Here is a 14,940-nt window from a genome sequence, read left to right on the forward strand (position 1 = left end):
AGCTACTAACTGTCACTCTTGTTGACAGTCTCTGTGGAGAGGGTAACTACTGAGTGTACCGGGGAGACCTATCTTCTTCCCCCTAGAGGTAGTCCATTGGTGAAGTGGTGTTCTGCTGTTGCCAGTGGTGTGCTTGTTCCATGCATAAAGGATTCAGGATTCAGCAAGCGACTTAAGTATTGAAGTCAATGGTTTGGTATTCGTTGTGGATGTTTAGAGAGGCATATATACTTTAAGCCCTTTGCTGAGTCCGGTCCAAAGATAGGTGTCCAGGGCTGCCAGTCTGGTACCTTTCACAAACGTAAATTCACTGGAAAAGAAAATACATACCAAAAAACGGAAGAGACCATTTTTACAAAACGATTTGCAAACCCAACTGAACCCACCGCCAGTCACCTCTGGGACTCCTCTTTCTTGACCTTCCCTCATTAGGAGGGAATCTCTCCCTTTCTCTCTCACTTTAGACTCAAATTGATGTTAATCTCTTTTGCAAATATGGTGACGCTGCGCTTTTATTGCTGTAAATATCGACATCAGAAATTTGCAGAATCATGACTGGAGCTTATGGACAATGTTACTTATGGCAAAGGAACTAACTGTCTTGCTGCAGGTTAAGCTCTCTGCAGCAGTGATTCTTTTCAGCCCCCCATTGTGGGCCTGAGTTGTGCGTTGAGGATGAAATTCACCCCTGTGCAAAGAGCCGGCCCCTCTTAATCTCCATGTTGAGGGCTTATGTGGCACTGAATTGGTGTATAAACCTCTGGGTGAATTTCACCTTGTGTCCTGTATTTGGGGACCCCCTGAATGCAATGAGCCACATTACCAATTTTTTCACTTCCACGATACCCAGACCGCCACCACCAGCTGCAAACCTGACTTTGCCCAGACAAAAGTATGAGTTGGCAGCAGCTGTCTGTATCAATGCGTGTGTCTACACTGCAAGTGAAGATGTGATTGTACCATAGCTAGGCATACCCATGCTAGCTTTACTCGAGCTAGCATGGATAGCAATATATGGGCTTCAACACAGGCTAGCCACCCAAGTACATATCCAGATCTCCTAGAGGGCTTTGAACTCATGCCACCGCATCTACACTGCTATTGTTACCCTGCTAGCTAGATTAAAGCTAAAACAGGTATGCTACAATCTCACCTTCACTTGCAGTGTTGACATACCCAGTAGAGAGCCTTTGGCCATTCAGAAAAGTTTCAGCTAACTTTTTTTTCCTATATATGGATAAATTATTTTTATTGCACATTTCCATGTACTTGTAAGTTTCGGGTAGGAGCCGAAGTGGCAGAAGCACTAGGGGAAAGGTTATTGTCAAGGGATTGCTAGCATAATCAGAGTATGATGTGCCTGCAGTCTCAAGGGCACTGGCTCTGCTGTGAGATGCAGCAGATCAAAGATATGACAGGTCATCAGATAGCTGCTGTCATGCCAATGGGCTCCAGAGGCTGTAAGTGTGAATTTTCCCTCCCTTTTGTGCAATTCTTTTGTGAAGAGATGTTGTTTGGACGTTCATTCAAAAGCAACGAGCTGATCAGTGCGCCCAACAATTACATAACATTTTGAGATGGCAGGAGAGAACACAGACCAACAAAAGTTGTCCGGGGCATTTAGATATACAATTCCCATTGAAATGAATAGGGATCATGTATCTAAATCCCTGCAGAACTTTGAAAATCTCAGCCAGTAACTATAGCTAGTGCAGTGTACTGGAGATCAGGGCTCCTGGGTTCCGGTCCCAGCTCTGCCATGAACACCACATGACCTCAGGTAAGTCACTTCACTTCTCATACCTCAATTTTTCCCCACTTGTCAAATGAGGATAACAACCTTTACCTCCCTCATGGGGAAATGTGAGTCTTAGTTATTGAATATTTAAATGGAAGGTGCTATTAATATTTCCCAACCTTTTATATTTTTCTTCTAAGAGTTCTGCCCTTCACCTTTAAAGCAATTTGGAAAGGTCTAGGAGATGGAGCAGGATTAATATGCAAATGGCAGAGGAGAAAATACAATGCAAGATGAGATTTTGCATGTGAAAGGCAGAGGAGGTTGCAAAGGGTCCATGCAACACCAGAAGCCTTCTGGTTACATAGGTAAGATCTCGTCTGTGATTTCCTGCCTTTCTAATGTTTCCTTTCTTCTTTTTTCCTTTTTAATTTATTACTATTATTATTTTTGGCCTCTCCTTTGGTTGTTTGCTCATTTACCCTGTAAGCGGTTTGGTTCCAATTGAAAATCTCCTTGTGCGGCGCTCTTCAGCACCCTCTCAGGCATTGCGATGTGTTGCCATGGAAAGAGCCATGATGTCACATCTACAGATAAATTCGAAAGCCCCCCAAGTTCACTTGTGCAACTGGGCAGAGATTCAGAAGCCCGGGAGACACGGGGAGGGCGGGGTGTTTGCTTTAAAAAGGAAACTTAATTAGGCGAGGGCGAGTGGGTTAGAATACAATGCACTCAGTGGTCACAGAGCTCTCCTCATTCCAGGTGGCAAATATTGCCTTGCAGAGAAAGACTGGGAGGATAATTGACAGAGCTGGGGAGAGCGATTCTCAAACAGGCAGAGAAGGGGAAAATGACAAATGGAGGCAGTGAAAGGAAAGCTGAAATTTAAAAGAGTAGGGACCTGATCTGATCGTGATAAGTGCTGAATGCCATCAAATGCTTATTGACATCAATGGGCACTGCCCGAGCTCGGCACCTCTCAGGATTAGGCACTACTGATGCAAATAGGTATTCTTGCTACCTAATTACAACGAAGGAAGAAATTAATACTAAAATGGGTGAACTAGAGTGCCTGGCGTGAAATGAGGCTATTGATATAATGGGCATCATGGAAATTTGGTGGAATGAGGATAATCAGTGGGAGACGATAATACCAGGAGACAAAATATAAAGGAATAACAGTGATTGGAAGGAGAGTGGCACTGTATGTGAAAGAAAGCATAGAGTCAAATCAAGTAAAAATCATAAATGGATCAAACTGTAATATTGAATCTCTATCGACAGAAATTCCATGTCTGAACAATAAATATATAGCAGTCGGAGTATACTACCGACCACCTGACCGGGATGGTGCTGGGTTGTGAAATGCTCAGGGAGATTACAGAAGCTACAATGGTAGAAAACATAATAATAATAATTAATAAATTAATAATAACAGGGGGGTTCAACCATCCTCCTATTGAGGGGTCTATGTCACCTCAGGAAGAAAGGCAGAGAGAAAATTTCTAGACACATTAATGACGGCTTCTTGGAGCTGCTTGTCCTGGAATCCACAAGGGGAGGGGCAATTCTTGATGTTGTTCTAAGTGCAACACAGGATCTGACCCAAGAGGTGAATATAGCTGAACCACTTGGTAATAGTGAGCATAATATAATTAAATGTAACATCCTTTTTTGGGGGGGTGGAGTGGGGAAATACAAAAGAACCCACCACAGTAGCATTTACCTTCAAAAAGGGGAACTACCCAAAAATGAGGAAGCTAGTTAAACAGAAATTAAAAGGAACAATCACAAGGGTGAAATGCCTGCAAACTGCATGGAGATTATTTAAAAACACCATAACAGAGGCTCAAACTCAATGTATACCCAAAGGAAAAAACAACAACAAGAGGACCAAAAAAAATGCCACCGTGCATAAATGAGCCAGAAAACGGGGTGAACAGTGAGGTGGCAAAATTTGTAGCTGATACAAAATTACTCAAGATAGGTAGGTCCAAAGCTGACTCTGAAGAGTAAGAAAAGGATCTCACAAAACTGGGTGGTAAAATAGCCGATGAAATTCAATGTTGATATGTGCAAAGAAATACACTTTGACAAAAATAACCCCAACTATACATACCAAATGATGGGGTCTAAATTAGCTGTTACCACTCCAGAACGAGATCTGGGAGTCATCAGGGATAGTTCCCTAAAAACATGTGCTCGATATGCAGCAGCAGTCAAAAAACCTAACAGAATATTAGGAACTATTAGGACGGGGATAGATAAACCAGCCCTGTAAAGAGCACCAGGAAAAGGCTGGGGGGGTTGCAGAGAGAAGATGCAGGAAGGAACGGTCTCCTGCAATTAGTTTTTGGAAAAGGGAGATTCCAGGTGGAAAGCCTTGGGAGTCATGGGTAGAAAGCCCCAACTGAAAGTTTTCTTTTCCTTTAGTGAGTTTGTTGGTTGGATGGATGGATGGACAATAAATGGAGCTTGGAAGCTAGAGCGAAAGAGTGATCTGGGCATGGCTGACAATTCCCCAGACTTGTAAGGAAGGCTGTCAATTTACAACCTATTATGATCACGTGCATTTAGTACCCAGCACCAAAATGTATTTTACATGGGTTGGATTAGGAGCAGCTAACATTTATCCTAAAACAAGGAGCAAATACATTACAATCTTCCACTGCATTGCAACATTAAGGGACAGAGATGGAAATAGCCTAGTCAAGGAGTTAGATGCAAGGGGATTTCAGAGTATGCAAAGCAGTTTTTCTTACAATGCATTTTAAATGTGGCCACACCAGGACCGGCTCTAGGCACCAGCAAATCAAGCACGTGCTTGGGGCGGCACAATTATAGGGGAAGTTTTTTGTTTGTTTGTTTTTTGCTTGGGGCAGCAAAAAACCTAGAGCCGTCCCTGGGTCACAGTGTTAGATGTATTTCTTGCAGGGATGAATTCCAAAGTGACTGTCTGTTACCAAAAATTACCTGCCTCTAGCATTGCCAGGAGTCCAGTGGAACATCCAGTCGAAAAGGGACCCTGGAGGCCCCGGTCAGCTGACCAGGCCGCTAAAAGTTCAGTTGGCCACAGTGCCAGAGGGGCAGGCAGGCTCCATGCCCAGCTCCGTGCAGCTCCCGAGAAGCAGTGGCATGTCCCTCCGGCTCGTAGGTGGAAGGGCAGCCAGGGGGCTCCGCAAGCTGCCCCAACCTGCAGGCGCCACCCCGAGTGTGAGCTCCGCAGCTCCCACTGGCCGGGAATCGTGACCAATGGGATCTGCGGGGGCAGCACCTGCAGGCAGAGGCAGTGCACGGAGGCCCCTGGCCACTCTTCCACCTATGAGCCTGACGGACATGCCGCCGCTTCCCGGGAACCACCCGAGGTCAGCGCCATCCAGAGCCCGCACCCCAAACCTTCTGCACCCTAACCCCCTGCCCCAGGCCTGAACCGCCTCCCACACTCTGAACCCCTTGGCACCTGGCCGGAGCCCTCTCCTGCATCCCAAACCCCTCCTCCCCGGCCTCACCCCAGAGCCTGTACCACCAGCCAGAGCCTCTCACCCCTTCCCACACCCCAACCCCCTGCCCCAGCCCGGTGAAAATGAGCGAGTGAGCAAGGGTGAGGAAGAGCGAAAGACAGAGGGAGGGCAGATGGAGTGAGAAGAGGCGGGGCCTTGGACTAAGGACAGGGCAAGGTGTTGGTTTTCTGCAGTTGGAAAGTTGTCAACACTACCTGCCTCTGGCTTGCTTGAACTTTCCCCTTGGTACAGAAAAGTGAAGCACTATAGATGAATGCAAAGTTGGCTAGTCAGACCAGAGAGGGAGAGGCACCTCGGGAAAAGGGCAAATGAAGGTAACAGAGGATGGGTGCCTCAGTCTACCGTGAGGAAATTCCTCAATATGCTTGACTCAAAAGCAAAACCCAGGATGTTGACATGCCTCATTTTCAAACAGGTCAGCCTGGAAAGGAACATTTCAAGAAAACTGGAGAAGCTGGACCCAGCAGAGAGAGACTCCAAATAAGTCACCTGATGAGGCTAACCCACCAGCAGAGCAGACAGGTAGTGCGGGCTGCAAAAGAGCCATAAAATCATAGAATCTCAGGGTTGGAAGGGACCTCAGGAGGTATCTAGTCCAAACCCCTGCTCAGAGCAGGACCAATTCCCAACTAAATCATCCCAGCCAGGGCTTTGTCAAGCCTGACCTTAAAAACCTCTAAGGAAGGAGATTCCACCACCTCCCTAGGTAACCCATTCCAGTGCTTCACCACCCTCTTAGCGAAAAAGTATTTCCTAATATCCAACCTAAATCTCCCCCACTGCAACTTGAGCCCATTACTCCTTGTTCTCTCATCTGGTACCACTGAGAACAGTCTAGAGCCATCCTCTTTGGAACCCCCTTGACTTTAAAAAGCAGAAGGAGCCACATTGCCCCCAAACAGCAAGAGCCTCTGGGGGTCACTTACTTTCCCTGAGGCATTTCCCTCATGCTTCTGTTATTTCCCCTTTTCCACTGCACATTGGGAATACAGTTCAGCCCAGCACAGAGAACGAGCATAAGTCTTTATGCCCTGCCTTCATCCTCCCCTTACAGTCTTACGGGAGACATAGAACCATGCACAGTCCTTCTGCAGTGCTGTAATGTTCACCGTGGGGTAACAGCAATTGGGAAGAGACAACAGACTTTTTTTCCCACTCTCCTACAGTGCGCTGTACCTCACTCTTGCATCTGATTGGCTGAGGTGCCTGGTTATCTTCAACAGCAGCCAGTTACCATCTTCCCAGACCAAGGACAACCTTGAATGTTCCAACAGCTGTCAGTTGGAAGTTCCCAACAGTTACCCTATATGGCGGAGTGGCAGCACCATTTGGCCCTAGTCATGGGCTGGTACACAAGATGCCACAAGGGCGTGATTGTCTCACCACGCCTTACAAAGCAAGTAAGTACCTCTGCATCTCCAAAGCCTCTATAACCAGGGATCTTCCACTCCCTGGGTGAAATTAACTCCTCTGCGGAGAGCCTGCCCAAAGCCATGCACCACTTACAGCTCTCTGCACGGGGTGAATTTCAGCTTCACTGCACAGATGGTCAACAATACAAGAACTGTAATGTCACATTTTATCTGTTCAACCCCAGTTTGCAACCTCTGTCAGACTGTGCCTTTTGTCATTCAGTTTTAAAAGCCTATGTAAAGTTTGGGAGCCTGGAAGCTTCTGACACATTGTGTCTTTTCATATCTGTACAATGCCCTTTTCTGTTTTAGGTGCTCAGATACTATGGAGATGAGCATTGTATAAACTCAGGTATATCGTCCTGATATGCTTTTAACAGCAGTATTGACATGCTGCAAACACAGCTTACGACCCTGATCACATGGGTAGCTCGCTACAGAATTGGGGTCGAAGGTAACGCTAACATTGTGCCAGGGGACAGTAATTTGGGCACTCCCAAACCTGTGATTCACCAGGGCTAGAGGGTTACTTTTTTTGTTTTGGGGTTGGGTGGTTTTTTTTTGTAGTTTTCTATATCTTCTTTTTTCTTCACCTGTACATTGATCTACTACCTGGCAATGTTAGTATCTTGATCACAAATCTCAAGATATTTTGTATTTTTTAAAGCCCCAGCTCCTGGAATCATATAATTATATTGGAATCTCCATTTTAATAAAAAATGTATGTGTCTAGCCCCCATGGTTGCAGAGAAAAGCTTGAAAATGTGACCCATAAAGGCTCCAAAACCTGCAGGTAAAGACCCTAAAACTATTAAGACCCAGACCTTTTATGTTTAAAATCTCATTATTCTTAAGCCAATCTCATGATTTTAGCAGTTTGACGCAGGATTTCGGAATGCCTAAGGGTGACAATACTGACCTGAGTAGGTGACAGTGTAATAACAAAGCCTGGCTTCAGCAACTACACAGACCTCAGTGAGCTAACATTGGTCAAGCAAAAGTGGAAACTTTGAGATGGGAGAGGAATTATTTAAGCTTAATACCAATGTGGACACAAGAACAAATGGATATAAACTAGACACTAGGAAGTTTAGACTTGAAATTAGATAAAGGTTTCTAACCATTAGAGGAGTGAAGTTCTGGAACAGCCTTCCAAGGGGAATAGTGGGGGCAAAAGACATATCTGTCTTTAAGACTAAGCTTGATAAGTTTATGGAGGGGATGGTATGATGGGATAGCCTAATTTTGGCAATTAATTTGGCAATTAATCTCTGATTATCAGCAGGTAAGTATGCCCAGTGGTCTGTGATGGGATGTTAGATGGGGTGGGATCTGAGTTACTACAGGGAATTCTTTCCTGGGTGCTGGCTGGTGAGTCTTGCCCACATGCTCAGGGTTTAACTGATCACCATATTTGGGGTCAGGAAGGAATTTTCCTCCAGGGCAGATTGGCAGAGGCCCTGGAGGTTTTTTGCCTTCCTCTGCAGCATGGGGCACGGGTCACTTGCTGGAGGATTCTCTGCAGCTTGAGATCTTCAAACCACAATTTGAGGACTTCAATAACTCAGACATAGGTTAGGGGTTTGTTATAGAAGTGGATGGGTGAGATTCTGTGGCCTGCTTTGTGCAGGTCAGACTAGATGATCATAATGGTCCCTTCTGACCTTAAAGTCTATGAGTCTATAAGTCACATAAAACAGCAGTGTCTAGTGAATATGCAGGTCCTAGTACAGGTTTCACTATATAGCATCACACATTTTTTTATCATTCTTTTTGGTCATCTTTTGTTTCCAGTACGTGTTGGTTGTCCCTCATTTCCCCAATCCCTCCTAAATTTGTTCCTGTATTGATGTCTGGTGGACCGCACAGCTAGTAATTGCCAAGTGGTTTTAGTTGTTTTGAGTCATACCGCACACTTTGGTTTGCGTGATTTAATTTTGATTTTTACATTCCATATTTGAATTTGTCATTATTTATTTAATGGTGCTGTTCTCCAAACACCCTGGCGTGCTGCAAGGCGCATTCGTTAAATAAAATAATTATTTTTAGCTTATTTTTGTTAAGGCACTGGTGGCTAAAATTAAAGGTAATGATTAATACAAAAGCAGCAAGGAGCATAAAAATCAATGATGACATCTTGTGCACTTAAGGACACTGAAAGCCATTTAAAGGAAACAGGTCTTGTTCATTGTGGATGCATTCCCCATTCAGACAGGATCATCTTTCCTTGAAAGAGGGAGCAGGAGGCTAGGGTATTAGTAAGAGGCCCTCACTGCTAGGTCACTGGTTCAAATTCAGCCTTTGCCCCAGCGGGCTAAACACCAAAAGTCAGTGAATGGCAAGTTTTCAGGAGCCTGTATGCAGTGAGTTTGCTGGGTCTCAGTCCAACTCCTGATTGACAGCCATCATCACAAATCCACCAGCACAATAAGCCCCGGCTGATGGTCCCATCAGTGCACAGTACCTTCCACGGACAACACCAACACCCCACAAAAAGTGGGAAAGAGAAAGGAGGATGGGGAGAAGGTTTGGAGGAGGGGTGGTTACAGAGGAGATAATGAGGGGGTGCGGGAGAGGAGGGAGACAGTGAGGACGGTTTGGGGGAGAAGAGGGAGGGGAGGTTACAGAGGAGATAATGAGGGGGTGGGGGAGAGGAGGGAGACAGTGAGGACGGTTTGGGGGAGAAGAGGGAGGGGAGGTTACAGAGGAGATATGGGGAGCTGGGGGAGAGGAGGGAGGCAGTGAGAAGGGTTTGGGGGAGAAGAGGGAGGGGATGGGGGATAAGGTTTGGAGAGGGGAGGTTACAGAGGAGGTAATGAGAGGGCTGGGATAGAGGAGGGAGGCAGTGAGAAGGGTTTGGGGGATGTTAGGCCTGAATAGAGATGTAGCGCAAAACCAGTTATGCCAACCTGACCGAAGTCAGGCTAACAGGGGTTTCTGGGTAATCCCTGAGTGGAAAAATACAGAGGAGCAGCATGTCTCTCACAGAGCTGGGAAAAAGTGAGATAAAAGAGGGGCTACATTCCTGGCATAATACCAGACGTGCTGGGTTAGGAACAGTTTGTTTGAGGAACTGATAAGGAGCCAACCTCCCTGTATTCACTCCCTGTTTCTGTCTTAGGTCCGTTCTTAACTCCTGTCTTCCAGTTTCTGGTGCTTGGCAACCATGCTGATAAGAAAGTTGCTGGGGCATCACGACTTGCTTACATTATAAAGAAAGATAGATGTGCTTTGTTACTAGGGTTTGTTACTAACCAAAGGGGGGTGGGATATGGGTTGTGTGAAATGAATAATCTGTGACGCGACGGAACTGTCTATATAACCTATACTTAGTTGTAAAAGAGTAAGCTGGTTCTCTCTGGAGACAAGCTCTCTATTGATGCGTGCACTTGTCAATAAAGAGCTTTTGATCGGACCTTGCTGGTGTTGCTGGTGTTGCTGTCTCTGCGGTCAGACAACGAACCTCGCCGTCTGGGTTCGAGTCCCCGACATCTTTGGTGACTCCGCCGGGACTTGTCTGACTCTCCGGCGTGGGATCAGACCCTAAGGCAACACAGCGCGCATCCTCCAGTTTAGAGGAGCCTTGCCAGGTGACCTGATCCCTGCGTCGGCGATAAGGCGTGTTCTGTGAACCAGCTGAAGCTCGTAGAAATCCAGCAACATCCACCTACCCGTTGAGTAGGGTTTGAGTCTCTGACAACTTAGGTCTGGGTTAGAGTCCCAGTCCAGGTCTGGGTTAGAGTCCCAGTCCAGGTTTGCGCAGGATCCAAGTTGTCTGGGCTAGAGTCCCAGCCTGGGTTTGAGTCCCAGTCCAGGTGTTCGAGTCCCCGACACGGAGAAGAGGGAGGGGATGGGGAGAAGGTTTGGGAGAGGGGGAGGTTACAGAGGAGATAATGAGGGGGTGGGGGAGAGGAGGGAGACAGTAGGGAGGGGATGGGGGGAGAAGGTTTGCGGGAGGTTACAAAGGAGATAATATGGGGGGTGGGGAGAGGAGATGAGGGAGGGGATCGTGGCGGATGGGGGGGCTGAGGAAGGGGAAGCCTTGGGGAGGGGACTGGGGAGGAAGGCGAGAACCAGCGGCCCTGGGGCTCTGCCCCGCGGCTGACGGAAGCAAGGTCCCTGCCTGGGGCGCTCGGAGCCGGGTGGGAACGTGGCGCTCCCGGAACTGAAGTGCCGCGGCCCGAGTTTCCCGCCGGCCGGGTACCAACCGACCCCCCCTCAGGTCCCCCCGCGCATGTCTCCTTCCCCTCGGCGGCGCCATTGCGGCTACTGGTCCCGAGCCCTGCGAGCGTCCCGCCCTGCCATTACCCCGGACCATGGCCACCGACTCCTGGGCGCTGGCGGTGGACGAGCAGGAAGCGGCCGCCGAGTCGGTGAGTCCGCGGGAGGAGCCGGGGCCGGGGCGGGGGGGGGTCTCTGCGGGGCGGGACGCGGGAGGCCGAGGCCCGTCGGGAGCCCGGAGCGGGGCGGGCGGGGGGTGAGCAGGAGCCGCCTCGCACCCGGGCATCGGCCCCAGCCCGCCCGCCCGCCGCCGGGCAAGGAGGCGCCCGGGACAGCGGGGGCCTGTCTTGGGTCTGCCCCTGTGACCCCCTCAGCGGGCCCGGGGCTGGGAACCGGCTCAGCGGCTTTCAGCCGCTCTTTACCTGCGGGCCCCTAAACAACGTTAATCGGGGGTGCGGGGCCCTTTGGAAATCAGAGCCATAGTCTGGGGAGCCCAGGTGGAAAACCACTGCCCCAGAGTGGGGTTTCCATGGGCGGGGAAGTGAACTGGCGTCTGCCCTAGGCTTGGGGCTGTGAGACCCGCTGACAGCTCGGTTCCGCTCTGCAGCTCGCGTCCAAGGCTTTGGCACAGCTAGAGGCGAAAATCTTGGCTACAACACAGCTGCCATCGGCAGTACAGACAAGGCCCTTGAAGGGCTTGTGTTTCTAGTTTAGGTAGAGTCCTAAATATGAGCCCCACAAAGGAAAGTATTTCCTTTCAACCCGAGACAGAGGGCTGGGAAAGGCACATGTGTTAATGAATTTATTTCACCCTACTGGAGTCTTGAAGCCTAACTCAGCTCACAAGTGAGAGTTAATGTTGGGTACTGTGAAGATGTAAAATGCTATAACTATAAAGCAGTGGTTCCCAAACTGGGGTTTGTGAAATGTTACAGGGGGTTCTCAGGAAAAAAAATCCCTAATGGCGGACAGAGCTGTCCCTGGGGACCCTGAGCAGTACGGGGCCAGCAGCCCGGAGCCCCTGGACTTCCCAGAGCTAAGCAGATCAAAACAAGCCTATCTATCACACTTCAAGACTCCTTATAAGAAATGGAAAGGGAGATGGATTTTTTTATTGCTGTTTTTAAAATTAAATAGGCAGCTAGTATTGTTTTTTAATAATAATTTTAAAAACAAGTTTAAGCTTTTTTGTAATGTGCGTTGTTTGCCTGGACTTCTCAAGACCTGAATGCTTGTGTAGGAGGAACTCTTTGAGTTGGCTTCTTAAATACCTTCCTGCTGTTTCACATCTGATACTCCTTGATGAAACATATTCAAAGTGATACAAGCTATGAAATTGAGATCTTGGAAGAGTGTTGCCATTTTCATAATGTAATATAAAAATACGTAATGGTAAATAATAAATAGTGTGTAATAAGACATAAAAACAAATTTTATATTTGCAAGATCACTGCTTTTATAATTTATACTCAGGTAAAGGAGAAAAGCCCTGGAAATATTCATTTTTAGGAGGGAGTTCATGAGACTTGACATTTTAGTGAAAGGGGTTCACAGGTTGTTAAAGTTTGGGAACCACTGCTATAAAGTGATGTTGGCTTCCCAGTTCCAGTTTCCCCGCCATCACATAAACAATGAACAAATGGCATCTTCTGTTTGAGATGTCTGTGGTTAGAATTTGCAGTGTTGTCGTAGGTCTGTTGGGCCCAGGATATGAGAGAGACAGGATGAGTGAAGTAATATCTTTTATTGGACAATCTTCTCTTGGTGGAAGTTAGGATAGCAGTGATTTGGGAGGTCTTGATCAAGTTTTATTAGCTCACCATCCCAAAGTTCTAACTCGCCCTTTGTTTTAGGGTGAATATTTACCTTTTTATTATCACCATTAAAGATGGGTGGGCAGGTTTTTATGAGTTTTACAGGAATGCATTAGTAAAACCATGCAGAAGCTTTTCTAGCAGCTGTGTATAAGCTTAGTCCCTTAAGTGCTAAATGAACAGAAATTTAAAATAGTTCAGATTGGTTTACTGTGAGGCCCCTTGATCTGTGGGTAAACACTGGCTTTTGTTAGGCTGCTGCTCAGATCCTAGTTTGGATTAACATGAGTGTGCCGGAGATGTGCTACTCTCTTCAATTTGCCTCTCCCAAGAGAGGGCAAAAGAGAGATGATTCAGACGACAGGAGTTCTCAATCTGACAGTCAAGCCGCATGAATATATGCATTCTCCTGGTATATTAGGATTTAGAAGACACCACAATGGCTATTCCTGCTATGTCTGCATCCAGGGGGTGTATTTCTTTGGTGTCTGAGGCAGAGTTGAGACAGCAAATCTGATGTATTTAATGTGTGTAGAAGCATGAAGCACATGCTGATTTTTATGGTTCTAGGATAATGGAACACCAATTATTCTTGGGGTTACTTGTTTGTTGAATCCAAACACACCATGAGGGCATTCACTTACTTGCAGAGGATTGCATTGTTGTGTTTACCTAATTATAAACATATGGCATTCAATAAATCTCCGACTCCTCATCAAAATTGCAGGATTCACCACTTCTTAATTTTTAATATCTGGATCATAACCACAATCCTGTTAATTGAGCACAGCTTTGTGGGTGTCTTTTAGTTAGCATTACTGCTTAATCTACCAGAGTGCTGAGCACACTGACTCTTCAATATTCAGCCTCTACCAGCCCAAAAACAAGCAAGCGAGAGACTCAAACCCAGGTTTCCATGTCAGTGCCCAACTCTTTTGCTAGAAATTGCAATTCTGAATTTGACATGTTCCTTTTGTTGCTCCTGTGATACAGTTGCGTCTCTTCAAGCACATACAGCTGGTTAATATGTTGGAGTATTTAAAGAACGTTTCTTTAGCTCTAGGGAAATACAAACTTTTTGATGACAAGACATGAAGATTTGTACTCTTCAGAATTTTATTCTGCTACAAACTTACAAAGTATCATTCTTTGGGAAGGTGGCTGTTCTCCAAACCAGTGGTAGGCAATTACAGAATACCCTTCTCAGACTGAAGCATACTCCGATACTGTCCCCACTGTGTTCTCTATTCCTGATAAAAATAAACAACCCTTCAGCTACATTAGATGGTGGTCTCTAATTTGTAATATGAAGTTAACCATTTTCTGTCAGTAGTTCTGTGCCTGCTGTCAGCTCAAATTACTATCTTAAAGCCCAAATTTCAGATGAGTGATGCATGAACAGAAAACAGCAACATCTTAGTAGAGGTTCTGGTGACTTTTGGCTCTGAAAGATACAACGTAGCAGCTCTCATACCATTGTCTATCTGTCTTGCATTGGATGTTCTGTAAGCCTCCCCGCTCCTGCTAATTTGAGGGTGGATTGGTTCACTTCCTACTATGTTTAGAGTTCAAAAATTTTACCACAGCCCATGTTACACTTTTACTGATAGTGAGTCTGAAATTGTCAACCTTGAGGAAGGCTCTACCGAGGGTCTTCTTGCCAAATGAAGGATTCCTGAGCGTAACTATTGCAATTTCCCTGTTTTTCCACATGTACAGTTGAGCAACTTGCACCTGAAGGAGGAGAAAACGAAGCCAGACTCCAATGGTGAGTTTATAGCAACTAATGCTGGGTTAGAAAAGAACATTATTTCATGGGTGTTTGGTCTGGACTTTATAGCTTTTGAAAGGTGCGAAATCCAGTTTAGCATCCACCTTCCAGGAACTAAACACTACTAGCCTTAACTAAATGGCTGGCTTGAGTGCTTATTTTTTGTGGTTAGCTTTTTAAACTGTCCTTTCACTGTTCAGTGCTGTTTACTATTAAAGTGGTTCAGGGATTACCATAGTGACCAGAACTGATGGATTCAGGTTGCTATTGAACTCAAGTGTTATGGCACGTTTGACTAAGTTGGGAGCAAACTACGCTGCCAACATTCTCATGTTCTAACCTGGCTTAGTTTTTCCCTTTATAGATGGAGCAAAACTGTTCCTATTACTGCTGTGGTTTACAGCGTTGTTTTTTACGTAGCTGTAACGGTAACATTGCCTCTTTGGATGAGCCTGAGATATGT

General features: G+C 46.4%; 1 protein-coding gene across 2 annotated transcripts in view; it reads left to right on the plus strand.

The window, feature by feature from the left end:
- The first annotated feature begins 6,510 nt into the window (after positions 1 to 6,510).
- Positions 6,511 to 14,940, plus strand: part of LOC123354282 (ATP-dependent RNA helicase DDX19B) — a 28,769-nt gene continuing 20,339 nt past the window's right edge. The window contains exons 1-2 of one of the 2 annotated variants that reach the window (XM_044996132.1): positions 6,511 to 6,659; positions 14,426 to 14,474. In XM_044996132.1, the coding sequence (XP_044852067.1) occupies positions 6,522 to 6,659; positions 14,426 to 14,474 (187 nt within the window). In that variant the 5' untranslated portion in view covers positions 6,511 to 6,521. Of the gene's footprint in view, positions 6,660 to 10,732; positions 11,045 to 14,425; positions 14,475 to 14,940 lie in introns of those variants that run through there. The other variant, XM_044996133.1, reaches the window with a different exon arrangement.

This window comes from Mauremys mutica, chromosome 21, assembly GCF_020497125.1.
Source record: "Mauremys mutica isolate MM-2020 ecotype Southern chromosome 21, ASM2049712v1, whole genome shotgun sequence".
Classification (NCBI taxonomy): domain Eukaryota; kingdom Metazoa; phylum Chordata; order Testudines; family Geoemydidae; genus Mauremys; species Mauremys mutica.